Source organism: Oryctolagus cuniculus, chromosome 2 (genome assembly GCF_051225735.1).
Source record: "Oryctolagus cuniculus isolate XC-2025 breed Fujian yellow rabbit chromosome 2, ASM5122573v1, whole genome shotgun sequence".
In the NCBI taxonomy this organism is placed as follows: Eukaryota; Metazoa; Chordata; class Mammalia; order Lagomorpha; family Leporidae; genus Oryctolagus; species Oryctolagus cuniculus.
Genome location: NC_142868.1, coordinates 33,766,020 through 33,788,873, shown reverse-complemented (window position 1 = coordinate 33,788,873; position 22,854 = coordinate 33,766,020). Strand labels below are relative to the sequence as shown.

Sequence of the window (22,854 nt, the reverse complement as noted above, 5' to 3'; positions counted from 1 at the left end):
TTATTTATTTAAAATCAGAGTTACACAGAGAGAGGAGAGGCAGAGAGAGAGAGAGGTCTTCCATCTGCTGGTTCACTCCCCAATTGGACACAACAGCCAGAACTGCACTGATCCGAAGCCAGGAGCTTCCTCTGGGTCTCCCACGTGGGTGCAGGGCCCCAAAGACCTGGGCCATCTTCTTTCTCAGGCCACAGCAGAGAGCTGGATCAGAAGTGGAGCACCCGGGACTTGAACCAGCGCCCATATGGGATGCTGGCACTGGAGGTGGCGGCTTTACCCACTACACCACAGCACCAGCCTGCTTAAATATTAATTTATAAATTGTGGGTCTGTTCTGCAACCTGCTCAGATGAAAATCTGTAGAGTTTTGTCACTGCATTTAGTTGTCAATTATCAGTATTTATTACTTTCCAAAAGTGTTTTATGAAGAGCTACATTGTTACAGTTTTTGATAAAAATAATTATTTTCAGTGTTTAAACACTTTTCCATATAGTTTCCAAGAAACCAGATATTCTTGATCCTTGTTCTTCTCTTTCACGGGCCTTTAGGATCTTCTTGTGCCAGTGGATAATGACATGGGGACTTTGGGGCTGGCAGTGTGGTATGCATGTTAAGCTGTCACCTGCAGCGCCAGCATCCCATATGGTCCTGGTTTGAGTCTCGGCTGCTCCACTTAAGATCTATCTTCCTGCTAATGGCCTGGGAAGCAGCAGCAGATCTTCAGTCTCCTTGGGCCCCTGCACTCATGGGGGGGACTGGATGCAGTTCCAAACGCCTGACTTCTGCTTAGCCAGCCCTGGCTGCTGCGGCCATTTGGGGTGTGAACCAGTGGATGGAAAATTTCTCTGTAATTCTACCTTTTGTATAAATAAACCAATCTTTGGTGGAAAAGATATGAAAGCCTTTTTCATTGATTGCCTGGAGCTGGGAGTCTGAAGTTTTGTGACCTCTAGTTCTGAAGAGGTTCTTTGGCAATTTCAGCCCCCACTGCCTCTGTTCTCTTTTGGTGAACTTACTTGTCTCTGGTCCCTCCCTGGGGGCAGTGATGTGATCTGGGTTGATCTATTATGTTCTTGCTCTTATTTTTTCCCCCCATTGAAGCTTCCTTTATATTTACTTCTATTCATTTACTCAAATATTTACTTATAACTACATGCTGTGTTATCTGTGTTCCAGGCAAATGGAAATACAGCCAATAAAGACAAGTGTCAGTCCTCATGTTGGGCAAAATGTCAACGTGGGCTAATGGTAAGTGCTCTAGAGGGGAGCTAAGCAGGGAAAGGGAACGGAGGTGAGGAAGCTGCTTGCAGTAGGGTGGCATAGAAGGCAGACCTGACATAGGGACCACATAGTACTGACATGTTTGAGCAAGACCTGACAGTCTTGGGGGAGGACATTCCAGGCAGGAGGAAGTGGAAAGCTTGTGCATTTGACAGCCAGCCAGAGGCTCCTGTGGCTGGTGTAACCATCAAAAGAGAGAGAAGGCAGAGGACAACCAGGAGCACAGGAAGGCTAGTTAAGAGCTCTGCAACTGTGGTTTAACTGCCTCTTTAAGATAATCATAGGGGCCAGCGCTGTGGTGCAGCGGGTTAAAGCCCTGGCCTGGAATGCCCGCATTTCATTTGGGCGTCGGTTCCAGTCCCGGCTGCTCTTCTGACCCAGCTCTCTGCTACGGCCTGGGAAAGCAGAAGATGGATGGCCCAAGTCCTTGGGCCCCTGCACCCACAAAGGAGACACGAAGCTCCTGGCTTCGGATCGGCGCAGCTGCAACCATTGTAACCATCGTATGGAAGAACCCTCTCTGTATCTGTGTCTTTCAAATAAAAATAAATCTTCTTTTAAAGATTTATTTATTTATATTATTTGAAAGTCAGAGTTATACAGAGAGGAGGAGAGGCAGAGAGAGAGAGAGAGGTCTTCCATCTGCTGGTTCACTCTCCAGTTGGCTGCAACAGCCGGAGCTGCACCAATCCAAAGCCAGGAGCCAGAAGCTTCTTCCGGATCTCCCACGTGGGTGCAGGGGCCCAAGGACTTGGCCCATCTTGTACTGCTTTCCCAGGCCATAGCAGAGAGCTGGATCAGAAGTGGAGCAGCCGAAACTCAAACTGGCGCCCGTGTGGGATAGCAGCACTACAGGCAGCGGCCTTAGCCATTACACCACAGCGCCGACCCCACTCATTTTGAGTTCTCATGTTTAGTCTCATAATAAATTAATTTAGATTTTTCCCACATTTTCTGGTTACTTTAAGGCCTATATGCCTCCATGGTTCAAGCAGCTGAATTCTTAGCTGTGTTTTTTCTCCTTGTGTAGCTTTAGTTTAGACCTGTTTGATTGCTACTCTTCAGATTTTTGCTGTTTTAACACTGTTGAGTCTGTCATGGCTTCTTCATTGCTGTCACTTTATATTTCATTTCCTTCTGTTAACTGTGGCCTTGGGAAACTGGGGATGTGGATATGCCAACCCATTTTAGTTGTAATCAGTTTACATTGAATTACTAATAGAGGGAAAATGTTAAAAGTAGTTTTGAAAATAACAGGATGGTAACATAGCACAACATGAGTTTTAGCTTTGAATTAGAGGGAGATAGAGATCTTCCATCCACTGATTTACTGCCCAAATGGCACCCAAGCTGAAAGTGGGAACTTGATTAGGGCCTCCCAAGTGTGTGGTAGGGGCCCAAACATGTGGGTCATTTTCTGCTGCTTTCCCAGGCACATTAGCAAGGAGTTAGGCTCAGCTTGCTCCATTGCACTAAAAAAGTGTCTCCTCTTCTCTCCATCGTCTTTGCCCTCAAGATTTCTACCTGTAACAATCATTTCTGTGGAGTTTGAAGTAAGTTTGAAGCTAACGTAAAGCACGTAACTGGAAACCATCTACATAGCTAATGGGTCAATAAAGAAAATATGGCATCTCTACTCACGGTCTGTGTGCAGCCATCCACACGTTTAGGTAGAGACTCTAAAGAACTATGATTATGATGTCTAATTATATTTCAGTTGTGTAGTAATAGCTCAAAACAAGTTATACTGAAAGAATATTCCAGGGCTGGCGCTGTGGTGCAGCAGGTTAATGCCCTGGCCTGATGCGCTGGCATCCCATATGGGTGCCAGTTCAAGTCCCAGCTGCTCCTCTTCCGATCCTGCTCTCTGCTATGGCCTGGGAAGGCAGTACAAGATGGCCCAAATCCTTGAGCCCCTGCACCCACTTGGGAGACCCGGAAGAAGCTCCTGGCTCCTGATCGGCCCAGCTCTGGCCGTTGCAGCCAATTGGGGAGTGAAGCAGCAGATGGAAGACCACTCTCTGTCTCTCTCTGCCTCTCCTTCTCTCTGTGTGTAACTCTTTCAGATAAATAAATAAATCTTAAAAAAAAAAAAAAAAAAATATTCCAAAATACTAAGTAGGTTCTAGGCAGTATGACTTGATTTTTTTTTTAATATAAGTCTTTTTAAGTTTTTTTTTTAATTTACTTATTTGAGAGGTATAGTTACAGAAAGAGGGACAGAGAGAAAGGTCTTCCTTCCGTTGGTTCACTCCCCAAATGTCCGCAACGGCCAGAGCTGTGCCAATCCAAAGCCAGAAGCCAGGTGCTTCTCCGGGGTCTCCCATGCAGGTACAGGGGCCCAAGGACTTGGGCCATCTTCTACTGCCCTCCCGGGCACAGCAGAGAGCTGAATCGGAAGAGGGGCAGCCGGGACTAGAACCAGCGCCCATATGGGATGCTGGCGCCATAGGAGGAGGATTAACCTATTGCGCCAGCCCCCTGATCTTACTTTTTAAAAAACTGCTTAAATGAGCACTTGTGATTAAAACTGCCTAGAAAATGAAAGTTAAGTAAGCAGTACAGTGGATGGAAAACCCAGATTCTCCGTGCCAGTTGTATTAGTACATGTTGTGTTGCTGTAACAAAATACTGGAGGCTGGCTGGTTTATCAGGAAAACAGGTTTATTTGGCTGCCGAGTCCAGTGGCCGGGAAGTCCAAACAGCATGGTGTTGGCCTCAGGTGAGGGCCCCTGGCTGCAGGAAGGGAAACAGCCGTATGCAGAAGAGGGCAAGTGTGTGTCTGAGAACTCAGCAAGTTGTGGGAGGACTCCACTTACCTCGTTGAAGGCCTCACCACTTCAATACCATTACCTTGCACAGGAACCTTTAGGGGACAAACCACAGCACCAGTCATCATGTTACCTCCAAGCAACTCAATGCCTTGTGTTTATGATCTGAAACTTGAAGGGCTGCAGGATTTTCAAGCCAATTTGAATTAAACATAATGGAGGCCAGGCTGAAATAGTGAATGTTCAAAAATAAAAACTATCACAAGTAAGGCACTGGTGTAGTGGCTAAGATACCTGCATCCCTTATGAGTGCCTCCTATGAATCCTGGCTACTCTGTTTCTGCTCCAGCTTCCTGCGAACGCATCTCCTGGGAAAAGCAGATGGCTCAAGTGCTTCGTTCCCTGCCACCCAGGGAACTCCAGGCGCTCGGCTTCCAAACTGGCACAGCTCTCTCTTCTTGCAGTGTTGGGGAATGAAACAGTGCACGAAAAGATCTGTTTCTCAAATGAAAATGAAAATTTAAATAGGCTAAGGAAGCAATCAGGAAGCAACTTTCTCAAATTTAGTGGGAAGCAGAAAGTGAAAATATAAGCATATTTAATTAGTTTCCAGGAAAGAGATACCGGAGGAAAGAGCTAGAAAAATCTAAGCCCACTGGAAAGTAGTCATGAGTGTGACTTCTCTTGGGAAGCCAGGAAACACCAGTGAGCATTTCAGTCAGCTGAAGCAAGAGATGGAGAGGAGGCAGGATCGGCATCCTTTAACCAATTTAACTTTTAGCAAATAAACAGTTTTAACAGGATCACCAAAGGATTTATGGGCATTTTACACAGGTAAATTTTATCCTTTCCACTTGGCCCTTAATAGGTTCACAACCCTCATGTTCTTTTAGCATACTCAGACTTCCTTCCTTCCTTTCCCAATCTCTTAACCTTATAAATAATCGTCCAATGATGACCCTCAGCCAGGTGCCATAATCCTGTTCCCATTAACTCATTTTCTTTTCCTCTACCTAAATTCAAATCAATTTTATTTCAGGGAGTCAGTGCCCCCAGAGTTTTCTCAATACTTCTGCACAATGCAACATCTTTCTCTCAACCTAAACTCCATTACGGAGTGAAGATACAGACTGGGGATGAAAACTGGCAATCAAGAGAGACAAACTTACAAAGCAAGCCTAAAATTACATAAAGCGGGATAAAATATTATTTAGTGACTGAAAACTAAAATTCAGTATCTTAGGGAAAAAAACCTATGGAATAGAGCTGGAGATGCAGTCAGTCACTTTCAATGCTCCCCTACTACTGACTTCATTAAACAAACACCTGGAAAGATCATTATTTGAAACAAAGAAAACCAGCCATGCTAATAAACCCTTCAGTGACTATTATCTTGACCTGGAGTCATTGTTTTAAAAAACAATAAACCTGGAAGAGAGGGCCAAGCCTTTATTTGGCCTAGTGGATGACACCACTTGGGATGTCTGCCTCCTCTATCAGTCCCAGCATGGCTCAGGATTCCAGCTTCCTGCTTGCCTGTGTGCTGAGGCAGCATGTACTTGGATCCCTGCCACCCATGTGGAACACTTGGACTGAATTTCTGACTCCCACATTTCGCCTAGCCCAGCCCCAAGCCACTGCAGGCATTTGAGAAGTAATCAGTATCAACTCTGCCTCTCAAAACAAAATTTGTCTTTTGGTTTAATTTCCTTGTGATGATACTATAAGATTTCCCTTTTTGAGAACTTGTTATTTACCCCCAAAGAACTCACTGCTAAACCATTTTCCAGATTTTTACTGAACTTTTTTATCTGGCCAGCCACTGCCCAGGTATGACAGCTCACTGGAATGCCATTTGTTAGCTGTGACTTGACATTTAAAGCTCCAGCTCCATGAAGAGTTCACACAGGCATTCCACATGAGAGCCGTTCCATCTCTGTAATGCAGACTTTGAATTGGTTGTAAATACTGTATTGACAAAATCAGTTTTGCCATTTGAAATCATCAGTGCAAACCCTGGCAAATACAGCCTCTTCCAATTCTAATGTAATTGGGTAATTCTCAATTATTAGACTTTGGTACAGATTAGCAAAATAATGGCACCTCTGCCAAAGCAGAACAAGTTTTAAGCAAGTCATCCTGTTGGTGGTTCAAGCTGCATGTAAGTTCAGCCAAAATTCACTAGATTTATATTAAATTCTATACAGACATATTGCATAGTGGGCAAATGTTGGACCTAGATGAAGAAACTGAAGATCAGCAAAGTCCAGGCTAGAATTAATACTTGGGATTGACCCATTCCAGAGCCCGTCCCACAGTCCCATGCAGACCACAAAGACTGCCTGCCTATCTGGAAGCAGAATGAACAGTCCCAGCTCTCCAGATTACTCTGTATTTGGGATTAGAGCCTAACCAAGGTTGTTCTTTCAAATACATAGATTAAGCAATGCAAAGACCCTACAGTTTACTGCATTTATCATCATATGCCCATCCCTCTAAAATTTGTCAGATAGTTACCTCATTTTTCTTGTTAATGTGAAGCCTTAACTGCTTGTCCAGAGAAGAATATCCAGAAATAAGATGTAAACCATTTCAGGGGAAAACATGCATGCATTTATTTTTAAGAATTCCCAATAAGGGGGGAAAAGTTCAACATCTTTAAAAATGTGTTTATTTTTTTTAAAAATCAGTTGTGTACAAAAGTGTTTCGTAGTTTTTAAGTCTCAAGACAAATACCCCCAACCCTCCACCCACAGCCCACCCTGCTGTGATGGTATTTCTGGTAACCCACCCATTTTTCCCTTACAGGAAGTTAACGGCTCAGAATAGACCTCCTACAGAAAGTATCATCACTAACAGACTGTTTAGGATAGAGACCGAGAGAAGCTAACAAGCACGGTTCTTTCTCAGTGAGGTTAATGAAAATCCCTACAACGGCAGTAGACTTCCAGCAGACACCACAACAAAGCACCATCAATTGCTGAAAGCTAAAAAATAGATATTATTTTCAATAGTATTTCATTTTCTATTGGAAAAGTCTTTAAATTACATTAAATAAGTCTCTCCCCCCCCCCCCCACCAAAGAAATAGTCTAGCTTTTATGCTGATGCCTATCAACAGTAGGTGATGGCAAGCAGCCAAGGACGGGAGCAGCACAGTGCAATGATTGCTATCCTAGAACTCAGTGTAGCGCTGAAGTTGTCCACTGCGCCCCACGTGATTATATACAGCAGCATGGTTGAAATAACCGAGTAGAGGGTGACACATCCACCACTTCCACTTAGGTGATGAAAGCAGGTTTATGAGGGTAGATCAGTCCAACAAAGCAGTAGCTACCACCAGGACAAAGGAGACATTGATGCTCCCCTATCCCTATGCTGCAAGACTGTTGATTGTTGATCTATATTGCCACAGTGCAAACAGAACGCGTGACAGAATATGCTGACACTACAGAAAAGTCACACTGGGGAAGAAGACTATCAGGAAACACTTCAGGTTGCCTTCTTCCCAGTGGAATCAGTTGGCTGATGATATTTATTTTAAAACAAGTACTAAAAGAATGGAAATGCAAAATTTTTAAAATCAAACAACCTGTACCCTGGAATTGAAATTCCTTGAACTAGGAAATAATTAATACATCATCATTTTGTAAAAGTCCAAGAAATAAGGTTAACTGTATATAGACATCTGCCTTTTTCAGTTCTAAACATTGGTTCCACCTATGTACAAGAAGGTAGACCTGGCTCCAGCCCCATATTAATCTTTAAAATAATTTTTAAAAAATCTTAAGTTTTCTGAGTTGCTACATAGGATTGTGAAGACATTTACCATATCCCTACAGCAGCATTTTAAAAGCTCAAATCAAGCATACACTTATAGCTAAGATCTGCTTTCACATTGTTAAATTCAGTAACAGTAATAAACATGCTGCATTCTGTAGTGCATGAGCAAGCAAAAGCGACTGGAATTGCCAATTCTTTCTTATACTTGAAAACAATCATTTTGCATAGTTTTATGTGTCACCAAAGAAACCAGTCTTAGTTTCACTTCACAGATCACTGTCCCCAAAAGCAAAATACTCAGACTCCAAACAGTTATATATTCTTGAACATGTCATGTATTTAGGTAAACCACAGTCAAAATTCTAAACATTTCAGGGAGCCAACTCAGAGCATTAATTTTAGTACCAAGTTCCTCAGATATTTATATACTACTGTATACAGATCTGGATCACAAACTGCCCTTCATTCTCATTCAGTAATCTGCACTGCAATACTACAGAGCTCATTATTTCTTCTTTTAAATGTTAGGCACATACTTAGGAAACAGACCTGATTATAATGAAAGCCAACTGGACTATCAGTGACTTCTAGCAAATCTGCCTGTGCTAAAGGGGATCTCGCTGTATTTTCCTTTGAACCTGTAGTTTCAGAGGCTTTTAAAATTGACACACCCTAAAACACTGAGAATTACAAAAATAATTTCGCCGAGGGCACTTTTTCCCTAGGTCTGAACTTCTAGTGCCCCTCTGCAAACCTTTAAGAGCAGAAGAAAAAAAGCACTGGGGGCCTTTGTTTCTCTGTTTGGAAAAGTGAATTCACCAGAAGAGACAGGAAAGTGGACAAAAATAAAGGCAAGGCAGTAGAAAGTCTACTAGGGAAAAAAAAGAAAGATATCATTAACTATAAATGAGAAAAATCTTTATAATTCACAATATAGAGTTTCTCAAATCAAATATTATACTTTCCAATTTCCTGGGTACTGGGGATGTTGAAGTGTGGTTAGACAAGTAGCTACTTTATGGGACTGCCATACAAACACAAACCAAAAGCTAGACAGAGCTGCCTCCAAGAGTGAAGTAGGTCATGCTTCCCCTGAAGTCATTTCTGAGTTTTCTTCTTCCTTTGTCTAACCACAGGACAATTAGAAACACCCTGACAATACAGGCAAACAGTAAACTGGGTATTTGTAAAAATCCAAACATTACTAATATTAAGAGGCCACTCTCTGATTATAAAAAATTAATTCTAACCAACAATGGAGCAGAACTATCAACATTTCCACGCAACCCACCTTACTTCAAAATAGAAAGTACAGATTTTAGCTATCTAAAATAAAGAAAAATCTTGTTTCCTTTGGCATCTTTAGAAAATAAACTACAATATTAAAAGAATGTGACTGCATAAAGAAATTTAGCTTAATCAAATACATGGGGGGAACATAGCAACTTGTGTTTAGTATGCAATAATATCAACACTAAGGGTTAATTAGGAAAGCCTGATGGGATTTTGGAAGAACCTTCACATTTTAACATTACAATATATTTAAGAATGGTTCTTTTATTGCTTCTAGTATCAAGATTATTGAGAAGTCAAATGAAGGTAGGCTGACTTTGTAGCTCAAAAATTATTTTTCAAACACTTAATGATTATAATTTAATATCAGTAACACAAGAAGAAAGCAAAACTTTTATAATATGTCCTTCATTGTACAGCCTAAATTGAGTCTAAATCCATTACGTTTTTATTTACCATTGGTCCTGAAAATCTGATAAGAACTGTATTTCGATACACAGAACTGCCTGCATAAATCCACTCAGCCTTCATAAATGGTCACATTACTGTTTGAGCTTTCACAACTAGTAACTGTCAAACTTTTGAACTTAGAATGAAATGTAACTTTAATATGAATAGGAAGTGTGACTATGTACAAGAAGAGAAGGTCAAGTTTTCAGTTCTCACATAATCAGAAACATCATAAAGCAAGCTAGATCTGTAACACGCCTCTAGTCCTATGTGTGTCTCAAGTATGTACAGTGCAACAGCAGCACAGCTCTCAGGTGTGAACAGGGGGAAGCGCAGGCCAGAACGACAGCACAGGATCCCACAGGGCCATCTGCAAAGCCCACAATAGGGCTAAAAGCTAGAAACAGCTGACTGCATCTTTGCAAGTCCTCAGAGATTTCATCGGTTTAGGAATAACAGTCAAATTCTGTGACAAACTAAGCGGGGTCCTTCCTTTCTCTGGGAATACTGCAACGTCAAGTAGTTACTGGTTTTGCAAGGAAACAAAACTGGCAGCTCCATTTGTACATTATTACTTACAGAGGAAAATTTTAAGAGTGTGGGAAGAACTATGAAAATATTTCAAACCTACAACCTAAAAGTGGGGTAAGGGGCCCTGTTGCTCAGCACACTTCCCCATCAAATAGAGGAATTTCCGTCAGCACGCTAGCTGTGAGTGATAAGAGGGAAAACAGACGTGGTGTCCCAGTTTGAGGACAGGGACAAAAGGCTCTGAACAGGTCACCATCTTCAAATCTGGATGACTCTTGTATCTAAGAATTCTCCAATGTGTAAAACGGTGGTCTTTTCAGCTACCCATCCTAAGAAGTCAAGTACAAGCATGCAAATAAATGCACAGGCACAGAGGGTCCATGTTGAACACAGTTACGGCAGCTGTGATGCAACACCGACAACGTGAATGGCCCCGACACACTCAAAATAGAATCTTAATTATTCAACAAAATCCTGAAGCGAACTCTTGCTAGTCTTGGTACACCACTAAATACTAAAGTAGCAAGTTTTTTCATGGTTTTAGCTTAGCTCAAAGAATTTTTACACTATTAAGGAAAAAAAATTAAAGTATTTCCCCTTTTTTAAATTTACACAGACGTTTAATCAGCTTTATTTACAGAGCAGGGATTTTTTTTTCAGTCTCCAATGGTGCCTAGATAACATCATTAGGCAAGAATGCCAGTTTAAAAGAAATCTATGCAGAATCCTAAAAATAGCGATGCCGGAGCTCCCGGAGAGGAGGCCGCCTGACTGGGCTGCAGCTCGCCAGGCCTCAGTTACTCAGGAGCAGCTCCGTTGCCGTCTCTACATCCCATGATTTTGAAGACAAGGCCACAATTACCGCGTTCTGTGGAGACAAAGGGACAAAACAAACTCTCAAGACAATGTTTTTAAATTGTTTTGAATTGCTGTCTTTATATTGACATATCAAACATTTCTTTCTTCCCTTTCAGTAAGTACTTGTAGCACATAAAAAGCTTCCCAAATCAGTAAGCGGAATCAATAAAAGGAAAACAAAAATCATTGGCTATAGTAACAGAACATTTACCAAAACTGCATTTTCTGGTGTTTTTTTATTTGTTTGTTTTGGACAGACAGAGGGGACAGAGAGAGAGAGAGAGAGAGAGAGAGACAGAGAGAAAGGTCTTCCTTTGATGTTGGTTCACCCTCCAATGGCCACCGCGGCCAGCGCACCGTGCTGATCCAAAGCCAGGAGCCAGGTGCTTCTCCTGGTCTCCCATGGGATGCAGGGCCCAAGCACTTGGGCCATCCTCCACTGCACTCCCTGGCCACAGCAGAGAGCTGGCCCGGAAGAGGGGCAACCGGGAAAGAATCCAGCGCCCCAACCGGGACTAGAACCCGGTGTGCCGGCGCTGGCCCTGGTGTTTTTTAAAAGGTAGAGTTAATTACACAGAGAGATCTTCCATGTGCTGGTTCACTTCCCAAATGGCTGCAGCTGGGCTTATCTGAAGAAAGAAGCCAGGCGCTTCTTCCGGATCTCCCACATGGGTGGCAGGGGCCCAAGCACTTCAGTCATCCTCTGCTGCTTTCCCAGGTGCATCAGCAGGGAACTGGATCTGAAGTGGAGCACCCTTGACTTGAACCGGTGCCCATACATGCCAGAGCCACAGGCAGGTAGCTTTACCTGCTACACCACAGCGCCGGCCCACAAAACTGCATTTTCTAAACTACTTGTCAGCCAAGGATTTATAGAGATAATTTTAAATCAGTGTATCAAAATCAAAACACCGTTAGGTACTTACCCTATCAAAGCCCATAGCACATAGGTTTTCTATTTTTTTGGTGTATTCTGGACTAGACACTGGTGCTCCAGCATACACATGCGCCCACAGCCGAGCTGTCTGTTTGAACATTTCAGGATTTTGTTTGTACTGCAAGGGGGAAAAGTTGACTAAAATGACAATACGGTCATAGCATACAATACTGTAACTCAGTTCTCAACTGCCTACAACCCTGCTTGTAACAAATAAAATTTATATTTAAAATGTGGTTTCACTTCCCATCATAAACTATGTTACTCATGAAAAGACTGTTTAACCTGAAGTTTTAAATTCAAAGTTGTACTGACGAAAGAAAAGTAAAGCTAATCTACTTTAAAAATTTAACAAATTAGCAAAAAATTAACTATCAGAAATGTTACACAGTACAACAAACACTATACAACTATACACAGAATTAGTAGCTTATAAAATTAAAATCAGATTTTGCTCCTGTCCCAGAGTTATATTAATGTATGTGATTTAAGGAAACCTCACATGCAAAGTCCTAATGTATAATACACACTTTGGAATAATTGCAAACTCAAGAGTACTTTCAGAAGTTAAGACTTTTCACAGGCAATGGAAATACATTTATTCTCAAAATATTCTAGAACCCTCATTTCTTAGTAAAGCAAAGTATAAATGAACACCAACCATTTCATTTAGTCAAACATTTATCTTTAAGGTATTTTATAGATTTTGAATATGTTAATACTGAAAAGCTTCTACTGCTTATTAAAAGCGTAAATGCAATTTCTATCATTAATTCCTAACAATTAAGTAAGTCAAATTATTGGACAATTTTAGGAACTAAGGTAATCCTTGTAGTATAAACTTTAGCCTGTGGGCTTAGAATTCAATAGGAAATCAAAGCTAGAATTCAGAAAACAGAAAGCTATAATTACCAGCAATCTGTTGACAACTCATTGAACATACTAAGAAGGGGGTATACATAAAACAAGGAGTGAACAGATCTTCAAGAGAAAGGAAAAGTTTCTAGAAGAGATAATTTGTAAATTAAAATCTTAAAGGATAAAGAAATTCAGTTTCCTCAGAGAGGAAACATGGCAGAGTGGATAAAATGATTAAGTAAAAATTAATGCAAACTTGAAAAAGCGTGCTTTGAAAAACAAGAATTCAGAAGATGAAGCTTAGTGTGCTGACACTGCAAATCATGTAGGAACTGCCACTGAAAGAAGAAGAGGAGAAACAGAGGAACTAACATGGAACCACCTTGAAGACAGGAACACAAGAGGGCAGTGTATTAGAAAAGGAAAAACAACGAACACTCAGTAAACCGTAAGGGCTGACATTCCCCTCCCCCAGGCACCCGTTATTTTAAACTTCAGGCATTTCATAAACAGAACTTCAGGAACAGTGACTGTTCCCACCATACCTGCGCTCCCACCCACACTCCCACCCCCTTCTCCCTCTCCTATTCCCCTTATTTTAAAGGGCCAGATACTAATCATTTAGTGCTTTCAGACGACAGTCTCTGTTCACCGCTGCCCCTGGAGTGGGAAAGCAGAGTAAGCAAAATGGTGTGGCATTATTTCAATCAAGTATTGGCAAAACTTAATTCGCTGATCCCTTGCCTTAGAATGATCAAAGAGCAGAACTGAAAAATATTTCTTCCATTTGTCAAATTACAAGGCCACGGCCATGCCACTTTGAAGCCCTGGTAGGAAGTGACTGAAATGATCACCAGGGAGAGATCTGCACTGAACAGAAGGAAGGACAGGTGCACAGAGGCACAGAGGGTCATGTATGAAAAATGGGAATCAGGTATGGATGCTCATCATATAATTCTTTTGACTTTAACATTTTTATATATTAAGAAAACAGTCTCCACCACATAAACCTGTAAACTAGTATGTTAATCAATAAATGTTCATCTTTACATCTGACAAATCTTACTACAAGAAAGGACACCTTTTCCAAATTCAGTTCCAATAGAATATGTTCATGTGTTAACACCGCAAACCACAGAAGTACAGACTCATCTATGTGTATAAGAAAATCTTTCAGAAGCAGCCATCGTACCTGATTTGCTACTACTGCATCTTGTGGGTCATCTGGTTCTGCAGCTGCCAATAGTGCTTGCAATGACAACAATACTGTGCGGAGAGTCATTGCTGCTGCCCTAAAATAAGAAAATATACCAGTTAGGAAGCCTGTGTTTTGTGAGGCAAAATGGATATGATCTGAATAAAACATAAACCACCAGCAACTTTTTATCTTAATTACAAAGTTAGGGAAATTTACTTTTTTTTTTTTTTTTTTTTTGACAGAGTGGACAGTGAGAGAGACAGACAGAGAGAAAGGTCTTCCTTTGCCATTGGTTCACCCTCCAATGGCCACCGTGGCTGGCGCACCACGCTGATCCGATGGCAGGAGCCAGGTACTTATCCTGGTCTCCCATGGGGTGCAGGGCCCAAGCACTTGGGCCATCCTCCACTGCACTCCCTGGCCACAGCAGAGAGCTGGCCTGGAAGAGGGGCAACCGGGACAGAATCCAGTGCCCCGACCGGGACTAGAACCCAGTGTGCCAGAGCCGCAAGGCGGAGGATTAGCCTAGTGAGCCGTGGCGCCGGCCCTAAAAGAATCTTTAAATGTAAAGTTTTTGAGCTGAACCCAAATCAATTATAAGCAATGACACTGTCTTAAGAATGAATTAAGAAAAGTAATACCAAAATAAAACCTATTCTTATGACACCAATCTTTTATGTTATTAAAAAAAAAAGGCATAGAAAGCTTTGGACTGCTCTACATATATTTTATTATCTTTTTTAAAGATTTATTTATTTGAAAGGCAGAGTTACAAAGAGGCAGAGGCAGAGAGAAAGAGAAGTCTTCCATCTGCTGGTTCACTACCCAGATGGCTTCAACAGCTGGAACTGTGCCAATCTAAAACCAGAAGCCAGGAGTTTCTTCTGGGTCTCCCACGCAGGTGCAGGGGCCCAAGGACTTGGGCCATCTTCCACTGCTTTCTCAGGCCATAGCAGAGACCTGGATCAGAAGTGAAGCAGCCAGTACCCGAACCGGCGCCAATATGGGATGCCGGCACTGCAGGTGACAGCTTTACCTGCTACGCCACAGTGCCAGCCCCTCTACATTAATTTTAAAATATAAGTAATGTGGAAAAGTATGCAACTGAAAACCTTTTTATTCCATTAATTCTTTTCACAAAGTACTGATTAAATCCATGGTATACTGAGATTTTTAGTATTCAGTGATAATAGTTTAAATCTATTAAAATAAATCCTAATAGCAAAGAAGAAAATGAAATTTGGGGCTGGCTTTGGATTGGCACAGCTCCAGCTGCTGTGGCCATCTGGGGAGTGAACCAGCAGATGTTAAGACCATTCTCTCTCTGTGCCTCTGTCTCTCTGTAGCTCTGCCCTTCAAATAAAGGTGTTAACTTTTATTAATTAGTAGATGATACAAGTCAGTAAAAGATAAATCTAAAGTATTAATACTGCTCAAATTGATAAGCATAGCCAATATGGGTACTTATTTATTCACAAAGTACTCAATAAAGTCTTACAATAACCATCTAACTGTTCATATTGTTGACCGACTTTTCTGTTAAGGATCTTCCAGAAGATCAAAAATTAACCCACGTTCATTCCAAACAATTCTACATGAAGAGAATGGTGTTTGTTTTGTTACAATTGGTTAAGTATAAGAAGAGTAAAATGCTGTACAGCCAGATGGATTTTTATGCATGTCTATGTCCATGTAACCATATGGATCAAAATGTAGAGTACTTCTAACATTGAAAAGCCTCATTCCTCTCCCTCTCCAACTCCTGCCTACACACACCAATGCCCTAATTCCCACCACCATAAATTAGTTGTGGCTTATCTTGAATTTCAAAAAAAGCTAACCATACAGTATATCTTCTTGTGTGTCTGGCTTTTGTCACTCAACATATCTGTGAAAATAATCCATACTGTTTCTGTCAATAGTGTGCTTGACTTTACTGCTCTTTAGTGTTCCATTGTATGATTATACTCAATATACTGATTCTCTTGTTGATAAGTCATTTCAGTTATTTCCAGGTGTATTCTGCTGCGTGTATTCTTATGTAAGTGTTTTTGCATTTCTCTTCGACATATATCTAAGAGTAAAACTGCTGAGCTACCAAAGTTTTATGTTTCACTTTGGTAGATACTACTGGTTTTAAGTGGCTGAGCCACATTCCTACCAGCAATGTATGAGGGATGCAGATGTACAGGTACACAGTGGTATCCAATTGTCACTTTAATTTGCATTTGCATTTTCCTGTTGACTAATGAGGTAGAGAACAGCTTACTGACCACATCTAGATGTTCCCACAGCAAAGTATCTGTTCATACCTTTAGGAAGGGCAGGATTACTAAGTGCAATTTTTATAGTCTCACTTTTCCCCTTCAATCATAACAGGTATCAGTGGAAATCATCAGAATTAGCTTCTGGAAATTAGCTTAGGGAAAGTTGTGGAACTAAGAAATGTTACACTAAGTAAGTTGTTAGATTAATAATAAATTAGTACCCCAACATGCATCAACAAAGACCAAGATTAAATCAATTTACATTCTAGCATGTCTGTACCAAATTACTTAATGTTTACATAATTTATTCTTCCTAAAGATTATGAGATTAAATAAACAAACAAAACAAACAGGTACAGAATCATAAAGATTTATTTATTTATTTAAAAGCAGGGGTGGGGGGCCGGCGCCGCGGCTCACTAGGCTAATCCTCCGCCTAGCGGCGCCGGCACACCGGGTTCTAGTCCCGGTTGGGGAGCCGGATTCTGTCCCGGTTGCCCCTCTTCCAGGCCAGCTCTCTGCTGTGGCCAGGGAGTGCAGTGGAGGATGGCCCAGGTGCTTGGGCCCTGCACCCCATGGGAGACCAGGAGAAGCACCTGGCTCCTGGCTCCTGCCATCGGATCAGCGCAGTGCGCCCGCCGCAGCGCGCCGGCCGCGCCGGCCATTGGAGGGTGAACCAACGGCAAAAGGAAGACCTTTCTTTCTCTCTCTCTCTCTCACTGTCCACTCTGTCAAAAAAAAAAAAAAAAAAAAAAAAAAGGCAGGGGTGGGGTGGCAGACCGAAAGAGATCTTCTATCCACTGGTTCACTCCCCAAATGACTGCAATGGTCTGGGCTAAGTCAAGCTAAAGCCAGGAGCTCAGAAATTCCATCTGGGTTTACCATGTGGGTGGCAGGGGTTCAGGCACTTGGGCATCTTTTAGTGCTTTCTCAGGGACCTGGATCAGAACTGAAGCAGCCAGAACTCCAACAACGCTCACATGGAATGCTGATGTTGCAGCTGGCCGACAGCTTAACTCGATGTGCCACAACACTGGCCCCTGCCCTGCACTTTTCAGTTCCAGTTCTAAAGCCTAGATACTGACATTTAAACATGTGTATCTACCAAGTGTCAACTGTACCTCAGTGTGGGGCTAGCACTGTGGCACAGGAAGCTACGCATCCCAAATGGGCACTGGTTCCAATCCCAGCTGTTCCACTTCCCATCCAGCTCCCTGCTAATGTGTCTGGGAAACCAGCAGTGGATGACCAAAGTCCTTGGGACCCTGTCACCCATATGGGACACCTGGATGGAGTTCCAGTCTCCTTGCTTCAGCCTGGCCGAGTCCTGGCCAGAGGCCATTTTGGGGAGTAAATCAGCAAATGAAGACCTCTATCTACCCCACTTTAATTTTACCTTTCAAATAAATAAAATCTGTTTTTTAAAAACTATGTCTCAGTAAAGTTGGGGGTGAGGGCTGATTCTTTAAATATCTACTTCCATCTATTTTATCTGATATTTTTGGCATCACATAATATTTCAATCATATAGATATCTTTTAATATTTCAACTAGTTCAACTTGTTCTCAGGAACAAGAAGAGTTCATAAAAAAGCTTTGAGATAAGAATAATTCAAGTTCTCTCCCTATATACACACCACACTCTTTCAACAAGCTATAGGGAGACAGGAAGTAGTAGTGCAATCAGCAAAAAGGGAAGTCAGGTAGCTTTGCTTGTGTTTTGGGAGAACGGGTGGGTGTTCATTCTAGCTACCGAAAACAGCCTGAGTAAGGCAGAAGCAGAAGCAGAAAAAGGGAGGCAGGGTATTACAATCATCCAGGCAAGCGGTAGCACAACATGGACCACAGTGGAGCAGTGAAACATCTGATAAGATTGTACAGGTTCTACCAAAAGACTTGCAGACAAACTTCTGGGTATCAGAGAAACAACGGTGAAAGATCAAGATGAGGTTTTGGCCTACAACTAAGAAAGTAGCTGCCAATGACTTAGATGGGGAAGCCAATATAAAGATTAAGCAGGTTTTAGGTTAGAGGACAATCAGTTCAGTTTTTTGATGTGTGAGATGGTTATTTACATATTCAAATTAGATAATAAACAGGCAGCCGAATGAATCTGGGGCTTAAGAAATTTGTGAGCTGCCAGTATTTAATGAGGTCATTATACAATCAGATGAATTTACCAAGGAAGTGAGTGTGATTAGAAAGGAGCAAGCCCAGGGCCAGCGCTGTGGCGCAGTAGGTTAATCCTCTGCCTGCAGTGCTGCCAACCCATATGGGTGCCGGTTCTAGTCCCGGCTGCTCCTCTTCCAGCCCCGGCTGCTCCTCTTCCAGTCCAGCTCTCTGCTATAGCCTGGGAAAGCAGTACAAGATGGCCCAAGTCCCTGGGCCCCTGCACCTGTGTGGGAGACCCGGAAGAGGCTCCTGGCTTCAGATCGGCCCAGCTCTGGCCGTTATGGCCATTTGGGGAGTGAACCAGCAGATGGAAAACCTTTCTCTCTGTCTCTCTCTCTCACTGTCTGTAACTCTACCTCTCAAGTAAATACATAAAATCTTAAAAAAAGAAAGAAAAGGAAAGAACAAAAAAGGAGCAAGCCTTATTCCTTAGGCATTGTAATGTGCAAAATTCCAGGAGATAAAGGAGGAGCCAGTTAAGCAATCTGGGAGTGGACATAGGAAGAGGAGTATAGAAGAGCTGATATCCTGGAAGCCAACAGAACCTCTCTAATATGGAAGAAGATAAAGTTAAGTTTAACCTACTTTTTTCAGGAATACAGATCAAGAAACAAGGGGCAGGCATTTGGCTCAGTGGTTGAGACACAGCTTAGGAGGCTCACATCCCACACAGCAATGCCTGGGTTCCGTGCCCAATACCAGGCCTTGACTCCAGCTTCCTGCCAATGCAGACCCTGCAGGCACCAGCAGTGATGGTTCAAGTAATTGAGTCCCTGCCACCCATGTGCGAGACCTAGACTGAATCCTGGCTTCAGTTCAACCTAGGCCCAGCTGATGGAGGTATTTGGGGGTGAACCAGTGGATGAATGGGAGCACTCTTTTTGTCTGTTGCTCTGCCTCTCAATAAGGAAATAATTTTTTAAAAATTCCATTACTGACAAAAATACATAATTTTCTGAAGATCAGGGAGCCAGGCTGGACCCACTAAATAATAGTCTTGGCTCTATGTGCTCTTACGAAATGTTGCTCTATTTTCTTCTGCTATTCCCTCTCTTGTAAAAGAGTAAAATCAGAGGAAAAGATCATAACACACATTCACTCAATCTCTTCTAATTTTGTTTTTTCCTACTCTAATGTCATTTCCTACCTCCTCAGTTTTTCCATCAGTATAATCATATGCTACATAAGTAACACCTATCTTTTATCTACACCACCACCACCACCATTTTTATCAATTAGACTGTGATAGGCTCTAAGAGAATTACATAAAAAACAACTCATTTAATGTTCTCAATCCTGTGAAGCAGGTATTAATCCAATTTTACGAATGATGGAACTAAGGCACACAAACATTACATTTTGCTCAAAACCACACAGCATAATTAATGGAAGAGCCAGAATTTGAACCTCATGCTGCTAAGATCAAACAATTTACATGGAAGCCCTATAAAGTGCTATGCAAATGAAGTGCTCACCGATAAGGGTACCTCTTTCTCAGTTAACACAACTTCTAAAAACTTTGTTGCTTATACTCCATCTGAATGGGAGATGACTATTTTAATATTTATTTTTTTAAACTGTCATAGATATCTTCCTGAGATAGCAAAGATACAAATTCAACAAAACAAATTAAATCTAAAACTTTCCAAAATATAAAGCTAGCCTTTGACATTGCCTAACAAATCTCTACTTAAAGAGATTATGAGCTCAACTGTAACACATTTTCAACTGAAACTTTATAAAGTTATCAACCCAAAGAAATAAAGTATAATGAGACTTTTGTTTTGACACAATTACACACTAAACACTCTTTATAAGATTGGTATTTCTATGAGAGGAGAGAGGGTAAATTCAAAATGTCTTACCATTGATCTTTCAGGATATCCAAACAAATAGCCCCTGTGACGGAACTAATATTAGGATGCCATATTTTAGTGATAAACCGGACCTGAAATATAAAGCACACTTGGGTTTTTAAGCAACAGAAATAAAACATAATATTTAAATAGAACTATCATAAAATTAAATCCCTAGATTATCAGTGCAGGGAAGTGCATGCAGTAAATGGCTTTAACACTTCTAATTATGTGTAGATTATTGTTTTCTAAACATTTTTCAAAATAAGTTAAAGGAATGGCACTGTAGCACAGTGCGTAAAGCCACTGCCTGCAGTGTGCTGGCATTCCATATGGGCCCTGGTTTGAGTCCGGCTGCTCCACTTCCGATTCAGCTCTCTGCTATGGCCAGGGAAAGCAGTAAAAGATGGCACAAGTCCTTGGGCCCCTGCATCTGTGTCGGAGACCCAGAAAAAGCTCCTGGCTTCAGATCAGCACAGCTCCGCCTACTGCGGCCATCTGGAGAGTGAACCAGCAGATGGAAGACCTCTCTCTTTCTCTCTGCCTCTGCCTCTCTGTAACTCTACCTTTCAAACATATAAATGAATCTTTAAAAAAATTTAAGACGTTTGAAGACCTATTCTAACATGCCAGGGACTAAGGAGATACTAAAACTTAAGAGCTTAAGAAACTTAGCCAAAACCCAAAGCTAGTTAGTAATATGGTGCAAAAGGCAAACACACAATCTGATTTCAGATTCAGTCTCTATTTGTCTTAGTATGGAAGAATAAACCAACAAGTGAAAAAGCTAACTCTATGAGACCACCAGGAAATAAAATCTAGTCCATCAGCTCTTACTCATGAGCTTCTGGAGGACATTATGATTATCATTATTTCTGACACACATGTTAGAAACTAACTGAATCCAAATTCTTTAACATTTAACAGATTAAATTTAATATGCCAAGTAATATTTTAAGTACTTTACAAGCTATTTATGGAAAAAAGACAAATAGCTTCCATTTCTCTCTTATACATGTGACTTGATTTGTCTGCTCTACTTCCTTACCTCCTATTTTCTCACTAATTTACATTCAATCTGAAAAAGGACTGTAAGTCACCGATGACTTCAGAACATGTAAAACTAATGGACACTCTCCACTCCTTCATATAGCTTGTTTGATCCTCTTTTATTCTTAAAACCTTACTATGTTCAATGATACCTATTTCTCTCCACAGAAACATTGTCTCATTCAAGGAGACTAACATTTCTTCCCCTGGGTCACCAGTCTCAGGACTTGACCACTTTCTGTTCTGCATTCTCAAACAATGAAATTTTAAAAAGCCTTTAAGATAAATCTGCTTTGTTTCACCACTCTGCTTAAGACACTTTAAAGATCTCTCATTCCATTTATATGAGTACTTTAAAAAAAATAAAAGATTATTTATTTGAAAGACAGAGTTACAGAGACAGGCAGAGACAAAGAGAGATCTTCCATCCCAAATGGCAGAAATGGCTGAAGCTGAGCCAATCCAAAGCCAGGGAGTTTCTTCCGAGTCTCCATGAGGGTGCAGGGCCCAAAGAATTGGGCCATCCTCCACTGCTTTCCCAGGCTATAGCAGAGAGCTGCACCAGAAGTGGAGTAGTCGGGATTCAAATTGGTACCCAAATGGGATGCCACAATACAGTCCAGGGCTTTTAACCTGCTGCACCGCAGCACCGGCTCCAAATGTGTACTGTTAACCTCAGCCTAACCCTCAAATCTCAGTTTTCATCCCACCATATACTCCATTCTTGCATTCAAATAGTCATATTCAAAATTTTGCCTCTGGCCCTTCATGTACGCTTATCACCTCAGTAACACAGCTCTATGCCCTCTTCCCTGGCTACCCCTACTTATCTTTCAGTCCCTTCTTCCTGACCTGTTCTCACAGTACCCTGTACTCATCTACATCGTAACACTGATCACACATTAGTCTCCTCTAAAAAGCACTACATCCATCCTGCTCACAAGAGCATTCCAAGTCATCTAAGAGTATCTCATTATGCAATGTGCACCTAACATTACAGAAAACATATTATTGGGCTAAACAGTATCACTAAACACAGTGCACTTCCAACTTTTGCAACAGTCAAAACAGAACTTTTGTACTACAAACCACAAAATTTCACATTGTGATATTTTATCATTTACTGAGTTCAATGTACATATGCTGTAATTTCATTAACTTAAGGAGACAGTAGCATTTTACAAATTTAAAATAAGGTGCTTTGGTATTTTCAACAAGACTGGAAAACAGAATTTTAAATTATTACTAAAGATGTCAGAAGGTTTACAATTTAGGCAATTAAGAATATGTAAACTGTACCTTTAAAAAAATAGGTATATTTATGCATACAGACACACATGAAAAAATCCAACAAATATCAAAATGAGGGAAATATTAAACTAATTCTCACACTGTTCATAATCTCCAATTAGAAATAAGTAATTCTGGGGACCTGCCCTGTGGCACTACAAGTTAAACTGCTGCCTGAAGCACCCATTTCAAATGGGCACCATTTCAAGTCCTGGCTGCTCCACTTCTGATCCAGCTTGCTGCAAATGTGCCTGGGAAA

The 22,854-nt window shown here is 41.4% G+C and overlaps 1 protein-coding gene across 3 annotated transcripts in view; it reads right to left on the bottom strand.

Annotated features, from left to right (window-relative positions):
• Window positions 1–10,707: 10,707 nt before the first annotated feature.
• Window positions 10,708–22,854, bottom strand: part of UBE2K (ubiquitin conjugating enzyme E2 K) — a 57,827-nt gene continuing 45,680 nt past the window's right edge. For all 3 annotated transcript variants that reach the window (XM_002709395.6, XM_051842473.3, XM_089325352.1), the window contains 4 exons: window positions 20,265–20,347; window positions 13,955–14,054; window positions 11,894–12,022; window positions 10,708–10,977 (listed from right to left, as the gene is read on the bottom strand). In XM_002709395.6, the coding sequence (XP_002709441.1) occupies window positions 10,903–10,977; window positions 11,894–12,022; window positions 13,955–14,054; window positions 20,265–20,347 (387 nt within the window). In that variant the 3' untranslated portion in view covers window positions 10,708–10,902. The remainder of the gene's footprint in view (window positions 10,978–11,893; window positions 12,023–13,954; window positions 14,055–20,264; window positions 20,348–22,854) is intronic.